Here is a 19541-nt window from a genome sequence, read left to right as displayed (position 1 = left end):
CGTCCTGGAGTTGCGCTTAGGCGGCATCGGATACCTCCGCACTGAAGAGACTGCAATCTCGATGCCGCAACTGAAACCCTGGATGGAGTGGTGCATCTTCACCAGTTCACGCTCTAGTCCCGACTGCCGGAAGAGGCGGAGTCCTCGGCTTTTATACCGAAGCAACCTCCTCCCCCGCCGGCGCGCCCTCAGCCAATCACAAGAGTGAGAGTGCGGGAGTTCCTCCCCTCTTACCCTTGTGATTAACTGTGTAACTTAATTACACATTTTTTCTGTCTTTGAGAAGAGGAAGGAGCATTTTCCACCACATCGCAAGATCTTGTTTTTGCAGTGGTAGGCAGCACATGGCATGCCTGCCATCTCCAAGTATGCGCTGGTGTACGCTCGAAGGCGGCCGGTTGATCAACGAACGATGACCCATAGCAGATGTGCCCGCGTACACAAACAAAATCCAAATAGAAATGTATAAGAAGCTTAAACTCCTAATATATTTAATATATATTAAAAAAAAAACACATATGAAGGTTTTGGACAAGAAAGTCATTCGAAGGCGAAAATAAGAGGTTATTGCAGACAACAATGGACGGAAACAGCAACAACAAGAAAGTTGTAGACGGCCCTCAAAATGTCTGGCATAGCATAGCAGACAAACCAAACTGGTGGTAGTAAGTGGCGAAGTGAAGGAAAGAGAGTAAAAACTAAGCCAAACAAGGCAAAGCAAAATATGCGATGGTTCCAATGTCAAGTAAACAAAAGAGAGAAAAAAGAAAAACAACAACTGGAGGAAGAAAGAAAGGCAGTGGTGTAGCATCGCCTCAAGCATAAAACGAAAGTAGACTGAAAAATGGAAGAAGTTGCAAGACGATCCGAAGGGTACCGGCCTTTATTGTAGAAAAAGCATAAGACATTAGTCGTCCCGGTGCAAACAATTGGAATTTGTGCACCGTTTATAATGTGACCGAAATCACCTTGTTATGTGCTACGACACTCTCCTCTTTTTTCTCTTGCACACGCAAGGTCTTTTTCCACACGAGGTCTGTTCCAAGGTCTTTTAACTCTGCTTTTATTAATTTCAGCAATAGCCTCAGATTTGTATGTGCACGATTGACTTCTTCCAGAACATACTGACATTGCAGTAATATACATGGTTTGAAATTGCCTTTTCCTTCTTCATCCGGAGACAATCTTAATAGGATTAGCCAGTTCACCTATTTGACAGAACAGTTATAAGCAAGACATTCATGAGAAATGGCAATTGCAACAACGAAACAAATTAGTTGATAAGAATAGTAAAGTTGAAACATACATTGCCCTCTTTCAAGAAACAGGGTGAAGGTACATTGGTGTTCGGCCTGGCTTACTCTTCAATACTACTCTCCTAATACACGGCTCTGACCTGACCGATCCGTAAACGCCACTTCGCGGCGACAGTCTCATGCAGCTTATTACAGAAGAAAGGTAATCTCAGCTGTCGAAACAACTTCTTGATGAAACAATTTGTCGATAAAACATTGCGTGTCGACGAAACATTGTTTGATGAACTGATTGCCACGGCCGGTAAGCAGCATCTTTCGCTCCGTTGCAGTCGCTGAACTCAGTGACTCATGAACTGCCACGGTGCACTGGATGTTTCCTGCAACAAAAACTGGTTGGAAGGGAATTTGAACTGTGTGGTCACTGTGCATTGAGTCTGCTGCATCCAGCATACTCGTGGCATCCACAGTGCCAGTCACTGAACACGTGATCTTGGAGGCAGCATCTAGCGGCGCTCCAACAAAGGGCTCACTTACGGGCATTGGAGGAGCAACTACTCTCCGACGTTTTTTTTTCCATCAGAGACTTCTGCTTGCGTTTTCCAAACGGACCTGTAGCCCAGTACTTCTTTTTGAGCAAACGCCTATCTGTGATCGCCAGTCAAAGTTGGAACTGACGCAAGTAAGCACTGCGGCACTGCGATTAAGCAAACTAGGAACTCTCGTGCGATTCCGAAACCACCGCCGGGAACCAGAAAGCCAACACTGTGGGAGTGGTTGCTAGGGGCAATCGCGGCGCAAGCCAATTACGAAACTCGACAGAGCACACGTGAATAAAGAGGGAGCCAATTGTAGGGCGCCGTTCGCGTCTCCCTGTTGTTCGCTCTTTTCTTTCGTGTGTTCACTTCTTTCAAGAGAACAGTGCCTTTGTGAGAAATGGAACGATTTTGGAACGTGCTTTCCAGAAGCAATTGACTTTGAAAGTTCTTGATAGGAGAGTTTTCCCCTTTTCCTCCTAAAGACGTCCCAAGCCAAGCTAAAAAGACGTTCCACCAACGCGCTGCATGGAACGGCAGCGTTGAATTTCAGAAGCAGGCTGTGCAGGGTCGGGTAAGCGAGTGTCGGCATCTTAAGTGTTCATGACGAAACATGTGAGGTTTTCCACAGCTAGAGGGTTTTTTATAACAAACTCTCCTCCTTTTTTCTTCGGCAAGTTGAGGTTGTTATGACTGGCCCCTCTTTGTTCCCACGACGTTCGGAGAGTACGCTGAGCGAGCGCACCTGACCGTCAAGGGATCAAGCCTCGCGCCACGACGATGAGATCACCCGGAAGACTGCGTGTCACGTTGCAGTGCTAGTGCTACGCTACTGAAAAGAAAAAAAATGTTTTGGTTTAACGGAAGATGAGACAAAGTATAATTTGCCGCTGACGCCTGGTCCAACAAAAGGATCTCCCAAGGGTGACTCACAATTTTGGCCGGCGCCTGACATGCTGACAAGTAAATCGTTTTCAACAAAGAGGAGGTTTCCGTGGCGTGGAGGGTTGGAAGGACGCGAAAGATTATGTGAACAAGCATCGTCGCTCGTACAGTTGCAGCTGGAAGCGGGAAGGTGCTTCCATGAACAGATTGTCCGTGTCTGCGTTCGTGCGTGGGGGAGTCCGGCTTTGCAAAGGCATATGCGCTGCGAGCGCCCAGCTGCGAGGTCATTCTAGGAGAGCTTTCTGTGGAGCTCCCAGATTGCTTGAGGCAGAACTCACTAAAGGCAGACAAGATGAAAACAACAACGACCCTTGGAGTGTCCCCGTCTTTCACGGTTGCAGCTGGAGGTGCGGCGCCTGCGTGCATTACCGGATTAGGTCTATACCCGACCAAGGCTTGTTAAGCATCTCAGCCTGTGTTCGTGCGCGCCGGTGTTATGTTTTGGCTGTTCGTCGCCCCCTTGGTCCAAGGACGCCTGTGATGCAGTTTCTATGGCTGCCGAGTACAAGTGCGTGGGAATGGAATGCGAGGGGTCCCTTGTTTGGGAATGCCATCTGCCGGGGTCTTATTTATTTCTCCGCTCAAACTTTCGTGAGGAGCAAAATTAGCACTAGCTTTCGAAAGTAGTTTGTAATTTGAGTAGAAGTTACCTGAAAAACATAGTTAAATTAAACTACTAATTACCCAAATAAAGTTGTAATTGAAAGTTACCAAGTTACTCGGGAAGGTAGTTAAACTACTGTAGTTTGAGTAGAGTAGTTGAACTACGTCCAAGTCTGCTTTGAAAGAGTGCAGCGATCGCTGGATCTAATGCGATAGGCTCTTCGTCGTCGTCAGGCCCGCTGCTGTAGTCACTTTCAGCGGCACCGCTCTCAGGTGCAGATTCTATGAGACCGGCTTTTCTGAAACCGGCGGTTACAGTCCCTACGGAGACTGAGTTCCAGGCTTCACTGACCCACTCGGCCACCTCGCCCAATGATGCGTGCCTCATGCGCTCAGTTTTCGTGAAACTGTGGTCGCCGCTTGTCATCCAGGTCTCCCACAAACGCCGCAGGACAGCTTTGAAGCTGTGATTCACGGAAATGTCCAGTGGCTGCAGCATCTTCGTCATGCCACCAGGAGTTATGACCGGGATGCAGTTCTTCGCTTTGATGTTGATCTTACCAAATCAGTCATGTGCGCCCTCATGCTCTCCATCACTAGAAGGCCCTTGTTCGTGTGAAAGAATCTGTTCAATCGCCGCGAGAAGCATTTCTCTGTGTCATCACAACACGACACACTCTTCGAGAGAGATGCAGCGTCTGAAGATCAAGATGAACCTTTCCGTTTTCAGTTCACTGACAAGTTCCAGGTGCACAGCTGTCGTGACGGCACATGTTATCACGAGGATGTAGCACTTTTTCACAGCACCACACTCCTTGGCGAACAGAGGACCTGCAAAGTTCATGCCAACGACCTCGAAGGGATTGGATGGGTTCACTTGCAGGCCTGGCAGGGGTGCTGTAGGTTTACAGACCGGCTTGCAGTGAAGCCGATCGCAAGTCACACATCGTTTCACCATTCATTTGTCACCTATCGAGCCCTTATAACCCAATACCTCTAACTGATCTCTGTTATGGTGTCGCGAAGACCCGCATGAAGTAGACGTCCGTTGGTCGCGTGTATAAGCAGCTCAGTAAAGAGGTGCTTGGGAGGCAGGATGATTAAGTGTTTTTCCTCCAGCTGACGTTGCATCTTCTGTAACCCTTTTACCTTCTTGTGTGACACGTTGCTAGAGGTAGAGGAGGTTGTCTCGTTGTCCGTTACATCTTGTAGCTGCCTCAAGGCTCTAGTTCTGGCTATGCTAATTGCATCTTCATAACCGAAACTAGCTTCTGTTTCTCCTTCGATATCGTTCATGTCAGTTAGGTCTGCTACTTGTTGGTCAAGCTCATGGAGCAAATTTTCTTTTAAAGCAAGGAGAGAGTTCTTTGTCAAGCTTACCTTGCTGCGATGGAGCTGCTTTCATTACTGTGGTCATTTCGTTGATAATTCTGGTGACAGCTCAACGACCGCTCGTTAACGTTGTTCGTTGGCTTGAGTGTGCGAGGCTGTCGCAGCTTCCGTTAAGTGTCTTTGTTTGCCAGGGTGAGTTCCCCGACGTTCTCCCGGGTTTCGGGACCAAAATTGTGGTAACTTATATATAGGGTGTGTACTTTCCGGTGTTTATTTGTGAGAAAAATCGGCAGATGTTTTTCGGTGTTTATTAATTTTCAAAACACCGGTGTATTTCGATGGAACGTCTCACGACGACGCTCAAATCAGTGAATATCGGTGAAAAAAAAAAAAAGCGATTGATCACAGGCAGAGAGTTCCAATTTTATTCACATAGTTCATACACTTCTTCTCTAGGAAGCAACTATTTCTCACACTTGGTTATTATAGTAGATGCAAGCATACTTTCATGCTTGCATCTACACGCAAGGAACGTGCTTTCGTCATGGCAGCACGTTCCTTGCGGTTCGCAAACCGCAATTATGAAAATGCACGCTCCTGTACGACACAGACGTTGGCGGTGTCTTCCAGGAACCACAGCAACCTCTGAATACATGGCTTGCACCGACATCACTTGGCCAGACACAATGAGGGAAAGGCACGTGAGAGCCTACCCTCCACTGTGTTAATTTTTCCACAAAAGGGGGCCATGGGAGACACAATGGGGGAAAGGCGTATGAGAGCTTAGCTTCCACTGCATTCACTAGACGCTTTTGACCCCCAAAAAGGAGGGCGGACTGACGCCACCTGCAAGCCATGTATAAACACTGGAAGAATGCAGGATCCACGAGATAACACGTTTGACGAACCTCTACGGGGAAAGGGTTTCGCTAGGTCGGAAACTAGCAACGACCAATGTTTTTTCGGTTGTAACCAGAGTGAAAATATCCAACCACCGGTGTTTTTCGGTTTTAACCGATTTTATATTTTTGTCACCGACGGATGTTTATCGGTGTTTTTCGGTTAAAAGCGGAAAATGCACACCCTACTTATATATAATAGATTGATTTACTTTAACCTTAAACTCGTCGCATTCGTGACAATGGATTTCTGATGCGTCTGAGCGAAAAGCGCGGGGTGCGCCTCTCTGTTTTATGGCCCCCTCACATTCAAGGGTCCGGTAACCGCAGATGCCCGAAGGAGGGCTTGTTTTCATTTCGCGACCTTCGCTTCATTTCTCGGAACGCGGGGGCCACCAAGTTTGGCCGAATAAACAAAAACTTAAAAATGTATTCTACACTAACTCTGCCACATACTGTAAAACGACATCACGGATAAAAATCTTAAAAGGTATAAAATAGTAAAACTTTTGCACAAAGAACATTCTCAAATACAGCAAGAAAACCTATTCGAAGAAAACATTGCAAGCAAGAAGTCAGTAATAACGCCATTCAGTATATAATTATAGCAACTTCGGAATGAGGTAGGAGAGGTTCAGGTTAAAGGCAATGTATCACTCGTGCCTCTGTCAGCACCACATGCCTTTTTTTTAGCAATGCTGTGGCCGAGCGGTTTAGGAAATCAATGAAAAGCTTGTTTAAAAAGCTCGGTACATAATATTTTCTCAACCTCTTCCTATAGTTTGTGTATGTTCTTTTTTTTTCGGTATGTCTCAGTTTTTCTGTAATTGATTTTGTTTGGAAATGAAACTAAGTGATACCTCACTAAAGCCACGAAGCTGTGGAGGTCACCAGCCTTCAACAAAATAAGTTTGGTGAACTGTTCTTCGAATGTAAGGTTTTCAAGCCGAGTTCCATAGGTTATATTTTTCTCATCTTTTCCGGGGGGCTGTTTATCTTTCGTTCCTTGTAGTTTGAGCATAATGCATAAATCATAATTTCACATCTTAGTTTTGATTCGCCTAACATGTGGTAAACCAATCGTCTTGGGCCAATGCCTGCGCAACCTCGTAATATATAAAGATGTAGGAGGTCATATGCAGATGCTTGAGCAACTAATCCATATGTAGATTCCAGGATAGATACTCGTCGAAGTATATACCGAAACACTTTGTTTCTGAGGCGTATGGCAGCAGCAAGCAACGACGCTGTCTGCATTCCTTGGAATGCAAGAAAATAGGCTTGTTAAGGTGTTGGTGGGTTTGGGAACACATAGATTTGTTTTATCGTTCACAAAAATAGACTGTTTTGCGAATCAGTTTAATATCTGTGTTATATCTTTCTGTAAAATTAAAGCTGCTGTATTACAATTTCCATTTGCAGAAACCAAAACCGTATCATCAGCATATTGATATATTTGGGACTTTAAGGGCAAGAGGGCTTCATGATTTACGTACATATTGAAAAACATAGTGCGCCATACTGAACCTTGAGGCACACCGCAGTGCAGGTGCACTGGTCTGGCTACACATTGCCCAAGGTAGCAGGCCCGCAAGTACACAGTCTCGGGAACTTCCAGGTCGTCGTAACAATAGCACGAACCATCTTTAGATTACCACTAAAATAAAGGCATTGTCACTTGAGAAAACCTGAATTAAGGATACATTTTACACGAGTAAAATTTTCGTAAATTTAACCTTTTGTTGGCGTGCCTAGCTGGTGTCCAGCTTTGGTTCAGAAAAGCTTCCAAAGCAACGAAACTACAAATATAGGTGCATGGCCATGCACAGAACGTGGAGGTCCTGTAGACAAACAAAATACCAGATTATATCAGCTTGCATAGAAGGATACTGTTTGCGAAAACCTTCGGTGCCTGCGATGAAGAGTCAAACTATTATTTTGTTACATACTTGATTCGGGGTCCTCCCCCAGTGGTGTCGGAACTATTCTAGAGTGCAGCCCTCAGGCGCCCGTTTTCGGGTTGAGCGGCGTCACCATGGGCGTAACCGTGCGTTGCAAAATGAGACATTTCCCTTGCTAAAGTTGGCAAAAACATTTTCCCGCTAAATTTAGTGGGGAAATTTCTCCCCTAAGTTTAGCGGGACAAACTTAGGTTAGAAAAAGTGAGGCTTACACTGGGCTGTGTAGCTCCGCAACGCTTGCCAGAATCGTCTCAGCAGAGCTGCCAAAAAGTAAATCCAATGAAGCTGTGTTGCAAGGTTGTGCAGCTTTAATAAAATGATCCTAATGTCAACATGCGACTCCTTCTCGATGTCATCCTGCTGATCATCTGTTGAAGAAAAAAGGTATTCGTCCATCAGACTATATCAGTATCATCTTTCAGCAGAGCACTGAAGCATTTGGGAACAACCTTCTGCACTCCAGATGTCCACTGGCACCCCTGCTGGTGACACCGCTGCTGGTGACACCGCTGCTGGTGGCACCGCTGCTGGTGGCACCGCTGCTGGTGGCACCGCTGCTGGTGACACCGCTGCTGGTGGCACCGCTGCTGGTGACACCGCTGCTGGTGGCACCGCTGCTAGTGGTGGCGTCACTGCTGTTTTGAGCACCACAATAATAAATGGTTGAATGGCAACAAACACATGTAAAACATGAGTACTTTGTTAATCTTTTCGGTCACTTTTTACTATGTTTGTATGAACACTCATGAAACAAACTTTTCAGCAAAGGGACACAGCAAGATGTCTTGCATCGTTAAAAAAAAACTTCCGTTTCTTGAATTTTCTTTTAAGTTTACCTTTTTGAAATATTTTTGTGACTAACCTTTGCTCTTCATCAAACTCCAAGTTTGTGTGAAGTCTGAAATTGCACGGAGCGATAATATAGAACTTCTCAGTCATAAAATTTGCACTGATTTCATAAGAGGCACAGTTATATACATTGGATTGGGGGAGACTGGCTCCATGATCTCCATCATTTGGATGAAGTTGGGCCATGTTATTTTCCTCACCTGTGCTCCTCCCGCCCCACTTTTTATGGAGCACGTGATTTTTGTTTATGTTTTTGGTATATGTCTTTTGCGTCTTTGAACTTGTTTACGAGGTCACCACCTGCAAAAATGAAACAGTCATTAATTAATTGCCAACAACAATAACAAAGGTATGCATTGTATGAAACAATAATTAACTGTGCTTGGGTCTAAAAAAAAATGATTGAGTAATGGTTGTTGAAACCATGTTTTATCAGTGATTTTTGCAGGGTGAAAGCGTTCACCTGGGTCGGCAGCGCGAGTATTGGCTGAAGTGAGCAAATGTCTGGTCGCATACGTTCTCATCCACGGGGAAATATCTCTGGGCAAAGGCCTTCGAACAGCTGAATACTGACATATTAGCTTCACACTAGAATGAGAGACGTTCAGAATGCGCACTTCAAGAATGAGAATGACTTCAAGAAGAACAAGAATGAGAGACTTCTAATCGAACGTGAGCTTTCTTCGGGTGCGACCATGACCAGCTTGCTATGATCTGTGTCTCAAGGAAGCACTGCCAAAGCTAGCGCACGAGCAGAGCGGCTTCTGAAGCGGAGTCGCAAATGCTTGGCAGGGTTCTTCACACAGTGATGCTGATTCTAGCAAGCAGGCTCAGAAGCCCGGATCGCGCTTAGTGTATACAGTGAGTACGATCAGGTCGTTCAGTTGAATCATAAATTTGTAAAAAGGGGTTCTTCACTTTGACGCACGCAACTTTCGTGAAATGAAAATAGTCCATACCAGATGTGCCTTCCAAGTTCTCGCCCTGCTTCGTCCAGACGTTGTCCTTGTACTTGATGTCTTTAAATTTTAGATGCCTCTTGTAGTACGAAACCGGGTGCTCTTTAATCATATCTAGAAGGACATCACTCCTCACCTTTGCCGACTTTTTCTTGGCATCAGCCTTCGCCAATTTGGCGACTGTGCTAGCGACGGGAGCCATGTTGGAGCATGAGATCCCGAGATGCTGACGTGACGTGAGCTGAACATGTCCTCAGCGTCGCATTCATGTGAACGAACCAACGGGTTAGGTACAGAGGCAACAGCTGCTCCACCGGCATTTCCATCTCGCATTCTGATGAGCACGGAGCTGACACAATACCAGTGTATATTGACTTTCTTTGCCAAATTCAGGATTGTGTTGGCACAAATGACTTGAGAGCTGCGACCTGCTTCCTGAAGTGCAATGTCGAGGGAGTGAATACTGAATGAACATACATTGATTTTGCTGCTTATTCTTGATTAGCTTTCATACCCTGCCAATCTTTCCAGACATGCTGGCTGCACCATCAAAAATGTCCCTGGAGGTTGTGGAAGCTAAGCAATAGCCCTATCGGGACGTCTTTGATCTTTGAAAACAATGTTGGTGCTTTTCTGTCAGGTGGGTTGTACATGCCCAAGAATGCTTCATGCACATCAAGTGTGTGAGGAGAAACATATCTTATGTGCACAAAAAACGTTTTTTGACCCGACGTGTCAGTTTTGGAGTCTGTCATGATGGCTTAGAAAGGTGATTGTGATTTTGTTGAGAAGCACTTGCTGAACACTGGAGCGCAGGGACATATTCTCTTTCTTCCCCAAGCTGCATGATGTGTCCGTCGCTTGAAAGGTGGTTGCAAATAGACAAACCACTTCGAGCAAGGAAGCACAACGAACTTACAATATTCCGCAAAGCCGCTCAATTCTCTTGTTGCTGCTGAAGACCGTTACGAGAGGAGTGCTGCTATGGATGCACTTTTCTCCCTCTGGATGATATGGTGCATAGAGTCTGTGATGCTCACTTCTCTCGTGCATTTTGAATTTGTGAGGTTCCTTCCGACTCGGCACTATGGAGGGACTTTAAGCCTTTCATTTCAAATGCCCTAGCACACTCAAAACAGAAAACATAGTCCTGCTTCTCATTGTAATCAATCCATTGGAACGTCAGAAACCAAGATGACTGGCAACTCCTGTTATCAGTTTTAAGAAACTTGAATCAGGTTCCAGAAGGAAGTTTTGTTTCAATTCTACAAACGGCATCAGGAGAGCTGTTTCATGGAGCATAGAGTGGTTGATGCTGATGGACATGCCACAGGCATACTCTCACTTGCTTCCAAGTGCATAATTTTCTCCTCTGGTGGTGGCCCTGTCCTTTTTGGAAATGGTGACCAAAGGTACAGCAAGGTCTGCTTTCATACCATCTGTGCAATAAATTTATGCGGTGTAATCAGAGGGTGTTGAATCCCACAAAATCAAAACATCACAAGTACATTGAATATTCTCTGTAAATCTACACTTTGCCCTGACGCTTACAGTAAACAGACATTTTGTGGTGCCATGTTTAAAGTAAAGTGAAATATATAAGCAGTAGTTTAATAGCAAGAGAAGGAGAGAGACACCTAGGGGCTCTGAGTTCACAACAACCTCAAGGCCCGTTCACACTCTTGCGACCTCTTAAACCTGGGTTCCTTAAAACTTCTTAAACCAGAGAACACACTGGCGCCATCTATTGGGAAGCAGTGTAAACTCGGCGGTCCCGCATATTTTTTTTTTTATTTCTCGCGCATTATCCTTTTTTTTGTGGCTCGAAAAACTTTTGCCAATGTTATAAACGAGCCTCTCTATGGGTATTACGCACATTTGACCTCGGAAATCCCGCAAAACCTTCGCTCTTGTGAAATGCAGTTCCAGGCTCACCGCATAGATGGCGCCACCATGCCAGTGTGTTCCCTCATTCTAAAAACATTTAAGAAGTTTTTAAGAGATCTCGTCTCTCTCAGTCGTACTCGGTCGCAAGAGTGTGAACGGGCCTTCAAAGCAATAATCTATTTGTGTAATCCACCATTTCCGGAACCATTGGGTCTTTCACTCAGCGAGCTCTTGATCGACGTGGGCATTCTCTCAAGTTTCTCTGAAGTCAAGTTCTCGTTGTTGCAACAACAAATTATGAAAAAGTGCAAAAAAAAAAGCTTTCATCAGGTCCGCCTAGAGTCATGGTATCCTCTCGACGAGACGCAGTAGCAGAAGCTCGGATGCCATCTCTCAGTAGCTAGCGGCTGTAGTGGTCATCGAGGACCACTATGAAAGGGGTGGAAAGAGACATCAATCTACGAAAAGGACAGCACCTCAAAAGGCCTGTGAGCAAATGGAAAGTCTTACATCGTGTGGTGCGTGGGACGCGAAGTGCTCGGCGGGCCGGGACCCTAAGCGGGCACCACGGGTAAAGCAAACAAAGCTTGGAGTTTCGATTAAGACTGGTTCTCCTTACAATATCTATAAACATCCAGAGACGGCGCGTGCCGCTCTAACTGTGGTGTCATCTCGTTGTAAACACACACTCTAACACAAAGCGCCATCTGAGGTACAGACGGTATACTACAATACTACATCTTCTCTTCCCTTAACTCTTTCAGGCACAGAAGTTTTGTTGAAAATAGAAACCTGATTTTATTGTATAAATAGTCAAGTACGGTGCTAAGAACACTATTTTCACAAACTAAAAAAATGTATTACCACGCAGTGACCGCATATGAGGTGGTCATTCCTGATGACCACCATGCTGAATGGGGTGGCACTTATTTTTTATGGAAGTCAAAAAAACAGTTTTTTTCTTTCCTCAGGCAGAGTGGAACATCACACGTTTCGCACATCCACGTTGTTCTGGACGGCTTCGTTTTGGTGCTGCACCTTGCACACCTGCGGGGTGTACATCTTTTTGGTTGGTGCTTGCTCTCAGTCAGGCGGACGTTCGTGTCAACGCGGGGCTTTGACTTTTTCAGTTGCACAGCTGCATCGGTAGAGGACCTCCTCTTGGCTTTGGAGGCTACTTGTGCTTCAGCAGTCAATGATGAGATCACACTGCGGCGAAAATCCTTCATTGTCATCCGCTCAGCTTCTTCAATCTCCCTGAAGATTATGTATGCGTTCACCACGCAGCAGTCCAGGAAGTGAAAAAATATCCTGTGCCACCATTTTTTTGATTTTCGATCGATTTCATACTGCCCTTACATTTGGTCAAACTTGTCTACAAAGTTCATGTTTTTGTTATAGTCATGGAGAGCAGCAGGGCATGGTACCTTGGTGACGGTCCCATCCTTGTTTTTCCGGTCGACTTCAGCCCCCTGCGTGGGGTCGTGGAAGTTCGACAAAAGGTGGACAGTTCTCTTGTCCTTCCACTTCATGCAACAAACACTCTCATCACTGACTGACCAATCAGTGTTCCCTCTTTCCATTTCTTTGTCGGCTTGCAACTTGGGCAGATGCTTCCGGTTGTGGTTCACTGTTCCGCACGCATATATTCCCTGTTCCCTCAAGTCCTTCAGGAGACCATAGCTCGTAAAATAATTATCAAAGAACACACGGTGATGCCTCCCAGATATGTCTTGACACAATTTCTTGACAACCTGTGCACCCAACTCTTTTTGCACTCCGCTTTCGGACCTTCCAGAGTAGATTTCAAACTTCAGGTTGTAGCCGGTGCTGGCGCACAACATCCATACCTTGTATCCACGTTTCACGGGCTTTTTCGGCATGTACTGCTTTAGGGAACTCCTGCCTTTGAACTTGATCATTGACTCGTCAATTGCGAGGTACTCCTTTGGTAGGTAGTTTGTTGCAAAGCTTCGTGAAAGTTCCGATAAAAGTGGCCTCACTTTATAAAGCCGGTCGAAATCAGGGTGGGCTCTTGGTGGCTGTAGCACATTGTCATTTAGATGCAGATGAGACAGCAGCCAACCAAATCTGTTCACTGTCATGATCTTCGATATGAATGGGTCATGCAGGTCCGGCGCGCTGGACCAATAATCCCGATAGCTTGGACTCCGTTTTATACCCATCAGGAGGTTCAGACCCAAGAAAGATCGCATCTCTTGCTCTGTCGTAGGAGTGTATGGTTTTCCAGCCTGCTGGGCATACAGGTTCGTCTGAAAAACCACTTCTTTCGTCAAGGAAGGGGTCCATAAAAGACTGAAAATAGAAAATGTATCTTTTTCTTCTAAATCGAGGATATGGCTTTGAAGCCGAGTGTCAGCCAGGAATTCTAGTGGTGGGTGCACCCTATAGCTCGGACTCCACAAAGGAACCTTTGCTGGGGCAACGGGAGTATCATCGTCTGTTTCCGAGTCGGTGGAATCACTAATCACGTGGCAATTCCTTGGCGATGTGGGGGAGGTGTCCCGAGCGCTTCCATTAGGCGGGCGAGGTGGTTCCCAATCGCTGTCGCTGTCACTCATGTTGTCCCCGCCAATAAGGCTGTCAGTGTCTGTGGGGATTTCTTCGCAACCATCTGAAACGGACGTTCACGTTCCTTGAACAGGATCCCCTTATCACACATCAAAATGCGAACGCCACCTCCATTGATGCATGGTGGTTACTGGTGGTAACCACCACATTGAAACGGGCAGCATCGCGTTTTTACAAAACGAAGCAGTTACTTCTTTGAACCACGTGCACGTTACACTTATTCACTGTCTCACCCAGAAAAAAGGAAGAGGTAGAGCAAATTCTTACCGCTATGCCTGTAGAAAGCTTTCGGATGAAAGGTCGGAGGCGCCATGGCACGTGTTGCACGAAACGGAAGTTTTATTTCTGAATGGAAGACAGCGCGGGGGAAGCTAGCGCCATCTAGAGTTATGAGGAGGAAGCTCGAACAAGAGCGCCGTTGGTGGTTATTGAGCTAGACCACCGTGCTGCAAGGGGAAAAAATGTTGAAAAGGTGGTCACTGGGGATAACCACCGTGCCTGAAAGAGTTAATAAAAAAAAATTAATTGATGAATTGTCACTATCCTAAAAGGAAAATACACTAGATCACACAGCTAAGGAAAACTACCACTCACTACAAAAGAATGACACTATGGAGTGACCGGACTGCAAGAACTTTGGTTTTGACATGTTCATTTATGTGCGGCCACCAGTGAAGTTCCTTGATGATGCTAGAGGTGCGCGAGATACCTTGATGTGTTTCGTGTGCTACATCAATAACTAGATCACGGAGAGTGGACGGAACCACTATCTTCTCTTTTTGGAAGAACAATGCTTTGGCGACTGCCAGTTAGTCACATACAACAAAGTATGGTCTAAAGCCAGGAGGTAGTTTATTCTCAGATGGCCATTATATGGTAATGTAAGTCATGACAACTGGTAAGGCTGTGTCCTATAGTGTTGCCTCTTTGAAATCTTTCTGTGTGAAGCATGCACAGACAATCGAAACTACTTCCTCTTCTTAAGTCATAACCTCTTCGGTATCTGGGACCGTAAGACGGGACAGAGCGTCGGGGACTACGTTGTTGCTGCCTTTACGATACCTCATGGTGAAATTGTAATTGAAAAGTCTAGCCGTCCAACGATTGATGTGTCGAGGACGGACACCTGTCCCTTGAGTGGACATTAAGGTGACGAGAGCTTGATGATCAGTTTGGATGTCGAAATTTCGACCCCAAAGGTATACACGCCATTTCTCGTAAGCCACACTCTGTGCTTGCTTTTTTATAAAACTTAATCCATGTATCCCTCCTACCTTGGCTGCCTTACGGTGGCCGGTAGTATCAGTAAATAAAAAAAAAAAAAAGCCGATAGGATTGCGAGAGCTTCTTTTTCTCCTGCAGAGTACTTTCGCTCTGCTTCAGTAAGTGAGCGGGAAGCGAAAGCAAGTCTTTACTTTAGCTGCTTTCCATGCTGTTGCTGGAGAACAGCTCCTAGCCCATAGTTGGACGCGTCGGTCGAGACGATGACTAGGAGGTTAGGGTCAAACATGGCGAAAATGGGTGCCTGTTGAAGACAAGACTTTACACTTCAAAAATTGGCTTCCATGTCAGAGGACCAGACAAAAGATGCTCCCTTGCGAAGAAGGCTACGGAGGGGTTCCAGAAGAGTAGCACTGTGCGGGGCAAGCTTACTGTGATATTCGACTTAGCCTAAGAAGGCCTTCAATTGAGAAGGTTCGGATGGAGTGGGGACGTTCAAGACTGTGTTAAACTTTGTGGAAGGGGTGCTAGACCCCCTGCAGACAGATGATGGCCAAGGAACAACAGTTCTGAAACATTAAAAACGGTTTTCGTTTAAAGTTTTATGCCAGCCTCTTTGATGCATTTCAGGACTTGACAGAGATTTTCACCATGCTTTTTCTGAGACAACCCATAGACGATTCCATTGTCCAGGTAGAACTGGACTCCTGGACAAGGTTTCAGGATTTTTGACATGACCTGTTGGAAGGCCGCTAATACAGATGCCAGACCGAAACAGGCTCGTTGAAAACGAAAGAGCCATTCATGGGTGATAAATGCGGTTAAATCACGGCTCTTTGGGTCGAGACAGACCTAATAATATGCGGATGCAAGGTCATACTTTGAAAAATGAGATGCTCCACTGAGAGAGTTCAAAAGCTGGTCGATGTGTGGGAGTGAAAAAGTGTCTATGATGAATGCCTGGTTTGGGGGGCACCCACAGATTGACACACTTACAGATTCCACCGTCTTTCTTTTTGACTACTAGGATGGGACATACCTTTTCTGATGCATTTACACTCTCAATAATTCCTTGGGAATGCCTTCTTCGGGAGAGCCGACTTGACCTTGTCATAATCGTGCCGAGTCACATCACCACCAACCTCGCACGGCAGGACTGTTATTCTGGCCAGGAGTCGCAACTATAGTCCATTTTTTTCACATGTTCTCTCCAAGTTTTCAAGAAACAAGCAAATATCTTCTTTAATCTTAAAGGGCTGTAGGAAATTTTCATTTTCAGCCGCAGTGTTGCCTGACCCTTCCAGAGTTTGACGTCTCTCGGCCTGCATGCTCTGCCTCCACCTGAGCTATCCAAAGCTCTTAACTTCTCCCGTTCCAGCTCCCTTTCCTCTTACTTTCTGTCATAGAGACACCCTTTCTCTTTTCCTGTGATCTCTCTTCGCATTCCCTGCAGTACAGACTCTTCGTCCTCCTCAACTTTTTTCTCCTCTTTATCCTTTCCTTGATTACCTCCGTCCTCCCAAGATTACGAATATCCAAAATATATTTCAGATTGAGGCTCCTATAGCCACAACAGCACTTTCAAAATAGCACTAAGGGCCCCTCTTTCCTGGCACGTTCGGTGAGAGGAGATAATTGTGACAAAGGGAGATCTCAACATTTCTCCGCTCTCCGCAAGCCTTACCCGAGCAGTCAAAAACGCTGCACGCGTTTTTTCAGAGGCGGCACATGAAAGGCAGTTGAAACCTCTGTGTATGATGTCACACCCAGAGGTTACAAAAACCTCTTCTACTTCCCTCTAAGCAAGCTTGACCATCTACTCAAACCTGGCAAATCTCAAGAGAGTGGAATGCTCGCTAACACAGCAATCAGGACTGCGCAGACCATCCTGCCGCTGCCATCCGTAGAGCATACTATTTACGGAAAATGCAACTCTTTTCTGACTCCTGGAGTTAACATCTACAACTCTGTAATGGTTCTGAACATCAAGTGCGTGCATATGTGCGAAAGTAACTAATATTGCCTCAAATTTTTGAAGGAAAAATATAGTATTTTTGCAGTTGCAGCTCGAGAAGTGCACACCACACATAAATGCACATTCAGTTATGCCAAATATCCCTCCTTTCAATAAACAAGAGTTTATCTGAGTACTCTTCTTTAAGAGATGGGAGATGTACTTTGTTCTACCAACAAACACTTTCTTGTATTTCGTTCAATTTCTGCGCATGCAAGCCCATGCTCCGCGTGAAGTTGATTCCTGTGAATGCCAGAACACATGACCCAGTGCCAATGATGATTGCATTAGCATGCTTCTGAACATTAAAAGCCCTCCTGTAACCCCTAGTTGTCTTCAAAGTACTGAAGAATTTCCGGTTTGTAAAAGAAAGAGCCCCGCGAGTTTGCTAACGTAGGTAGGAACTGTGAGAATTTTGTGCTGCCTTCTACATAAGATCCTGGGAGTGCAATATTGGAAGATGGTTGTTTCGGATATTTAATTTCTTTGCGTGCTTTAAATAGTCAACCACAGTACCTATTGAAGGAGCAATGCTGTCACTTGCCTGCTATTTCATTTACGAATGCCAAATAGTACCCCTTGTCTTTGTCATTCTCACCCCTCCAGTAGGCCTGAACCCTCAAAACCTTATTGTAGTCAGTAGCGTTCTGCGGTTTAATGTCTTTTATAAGCGAGACCGGCAGAATTGCATGCTGGCTGTCTTGCTCGTAGCGTACATACGCGAACATGGTCCTAAAAAATGAGCAGTTTGAGCTCGTGCAGCAGGTTAGTCAGGATGACATCGCAGGCTTTTTCTTGTATGCCCCTCGTGCCATCAGCTCTTCTTGTAATGACTCGTCGGTGTCTCCCCGTTCTCCGTTCCGTTCCGGAGTTCATCTTCTTTTGTCTATTCCGACATTCATATGTCTGAGTCACGGACTTGCTTAGAGCTTGCTTTTCGAACTGCCCTCTCAGGGAGTCGTAGAGTTCTACAGCACATTGGAGTGGAGCTGTGTCCACTCCAATGTTGACACTCTGCAGTAGCTTGGTAGTGGCGATTAGACGCTTCAGCATAAAATTCTCCGAAAACTGACACAAAGTATGTTACAAGTCGTTCTAGCTGTTGACAAAGGCCTGTAGCCTCACGTGCCTTTTCGTTTAGATCGTTCTCAAAAGCCGCCAAGGCAGCAAGGATCTCATTCCAAGACTCGGCCATAGAACAAGCGGCATCATCATGCGCTGACCATCTCATCTGCACCAGGCCCTTTAAGGAAAGTGCCCCTTTGCTGAAATGGAACTCTAGCACTTCTGCGGGTTAATGCTGTGCTTATAGATGCTCTGAACTAAACCAAAGTATGTAGCGGGACTAAAAATTTACAAAATGGCGACACCCCCCCCAGGTGCTTTACTTATGGTATGCACTAACCGCGCTACAAAAATGAGGTCTGGAAACTCGTGCTGGCTCAAGTTCCATCACTCCAGAGAATCAAATAAGTCTTTTCAATATATACTTGTAGGCAAGGAAGCCACTTGCAGGCTTCTACATTCTTGTGGCTTGTACGTTTTGGGTTTCCTCTGCCCAAAGAATGTTTCCTGTTCTTTCCCTGCCAAAAAAGAACACACTTCCCGGGACGACTGATAGTTATGCATTCTTTACTTTTCATAGGGACAGCATTTTTGTTGAGATAGGGCGTTCTAAAGCGATCTTTGGTGAGAATCAAATCTTTGATGACGTTAAGAACAATCTTCTCCCCGATTGACACCTTTTATCTGAGAGAGTAGTTTGCCCCTGCAACAAATTCAATGATGTACTTCATAGTATCCCTCACTTATTCACTCCACACTGTACGGTCACACATGTTTATGGGCCGTCTCAGCAAAAATGAATTTAGACCCGTGGATATCTGCATCCGATCCGTGATTCGCCAAATCTGATTCATTTTTATCCGAATCCGCCAGTTAATTGCGGATGTCTGCAGATATCCGCAGATAATCTGCAGATATGCAGGGTTCTACACATAAGATCCACTTAGTAAAAGAAACTTTTTTGCAAAAAAGTTCCACTTATTCCAGGCGCAATCGAGTTAAGAAAGCTGCTCTTCCGGGAGATGGGTTGTCTTGTTCTTTCTGTTTCGTCGGCATGTTGCGACAACGAGGCACATCTATTCATAGCGAAACTTATTTAATATACAAGTATTTACAAAGCAGCAGGAAAAAAAACCCGCCAAACTTCGAAAAACTAATCGCTGGACCGCTAATAGTTCAGTACATAGCGCCTTAATATTTTTCATGGTGCTATGCAACTCTTAGGGATAAATTGCCATGTAAATACTGTACCCCATGGAAATGCACATTATTGCACTTCAGAATTACAGGGCATTTATTTATTCCCTATGGATTACCTCTTGTTTGAAGCAGTTCATGTTGGTTCTCTCTAAACGAGCTTGTGATCATCAAAACAGTTAGGAGCAGCTCAAAATCTGGACATGGTGCATTTTTCGTTGCTTTTCA

At 45.4% G+C, this 19541-nt stretch overlaps 1 protein-coding gene across 1 annotated transcript; it reads right to left on the bottom strand.

The window, feature by feature from the left end:
• Positions 1–12150: 12150 nt before the first annotated feature.
• Positions 12151–17779, bottom strand: LOC115311842 (piggyBac transposable element-derived protein 4). Its single transcript, XM_042291533.1, is given in 2 exon segments — positions 12151–13497; positions 17612–17779. Coding segments are annotated over 2 exon segments (1515 nt in total).
• Between the last annotated feature and the right edge of the window lie 1762 nt (positions 17780–19541).

This window comes from Ixodes scapularis, unplaced genomic scaffold, assembly GCF_016920785.2.
Source record: "Ixodes scapularis isolate PalLabHiFi unplaced genomic scaffold, ASM1692078v2 PGA_scaffold2__306_contigs__length_199485367, whole genome shotgun sequence".
Classification (NCBI taxonomy): Eukaryota; Metazoa; Arthropoda; class Arachnida; order Ixodida; family Ixodidae; genus Ixodes; species Ixodes scapularis.
The sequence above is the reverse complement of the archived record's forward strand: the minus strand, read 5'-3'. Positions and strand labels throughout refer to the sequence as shown.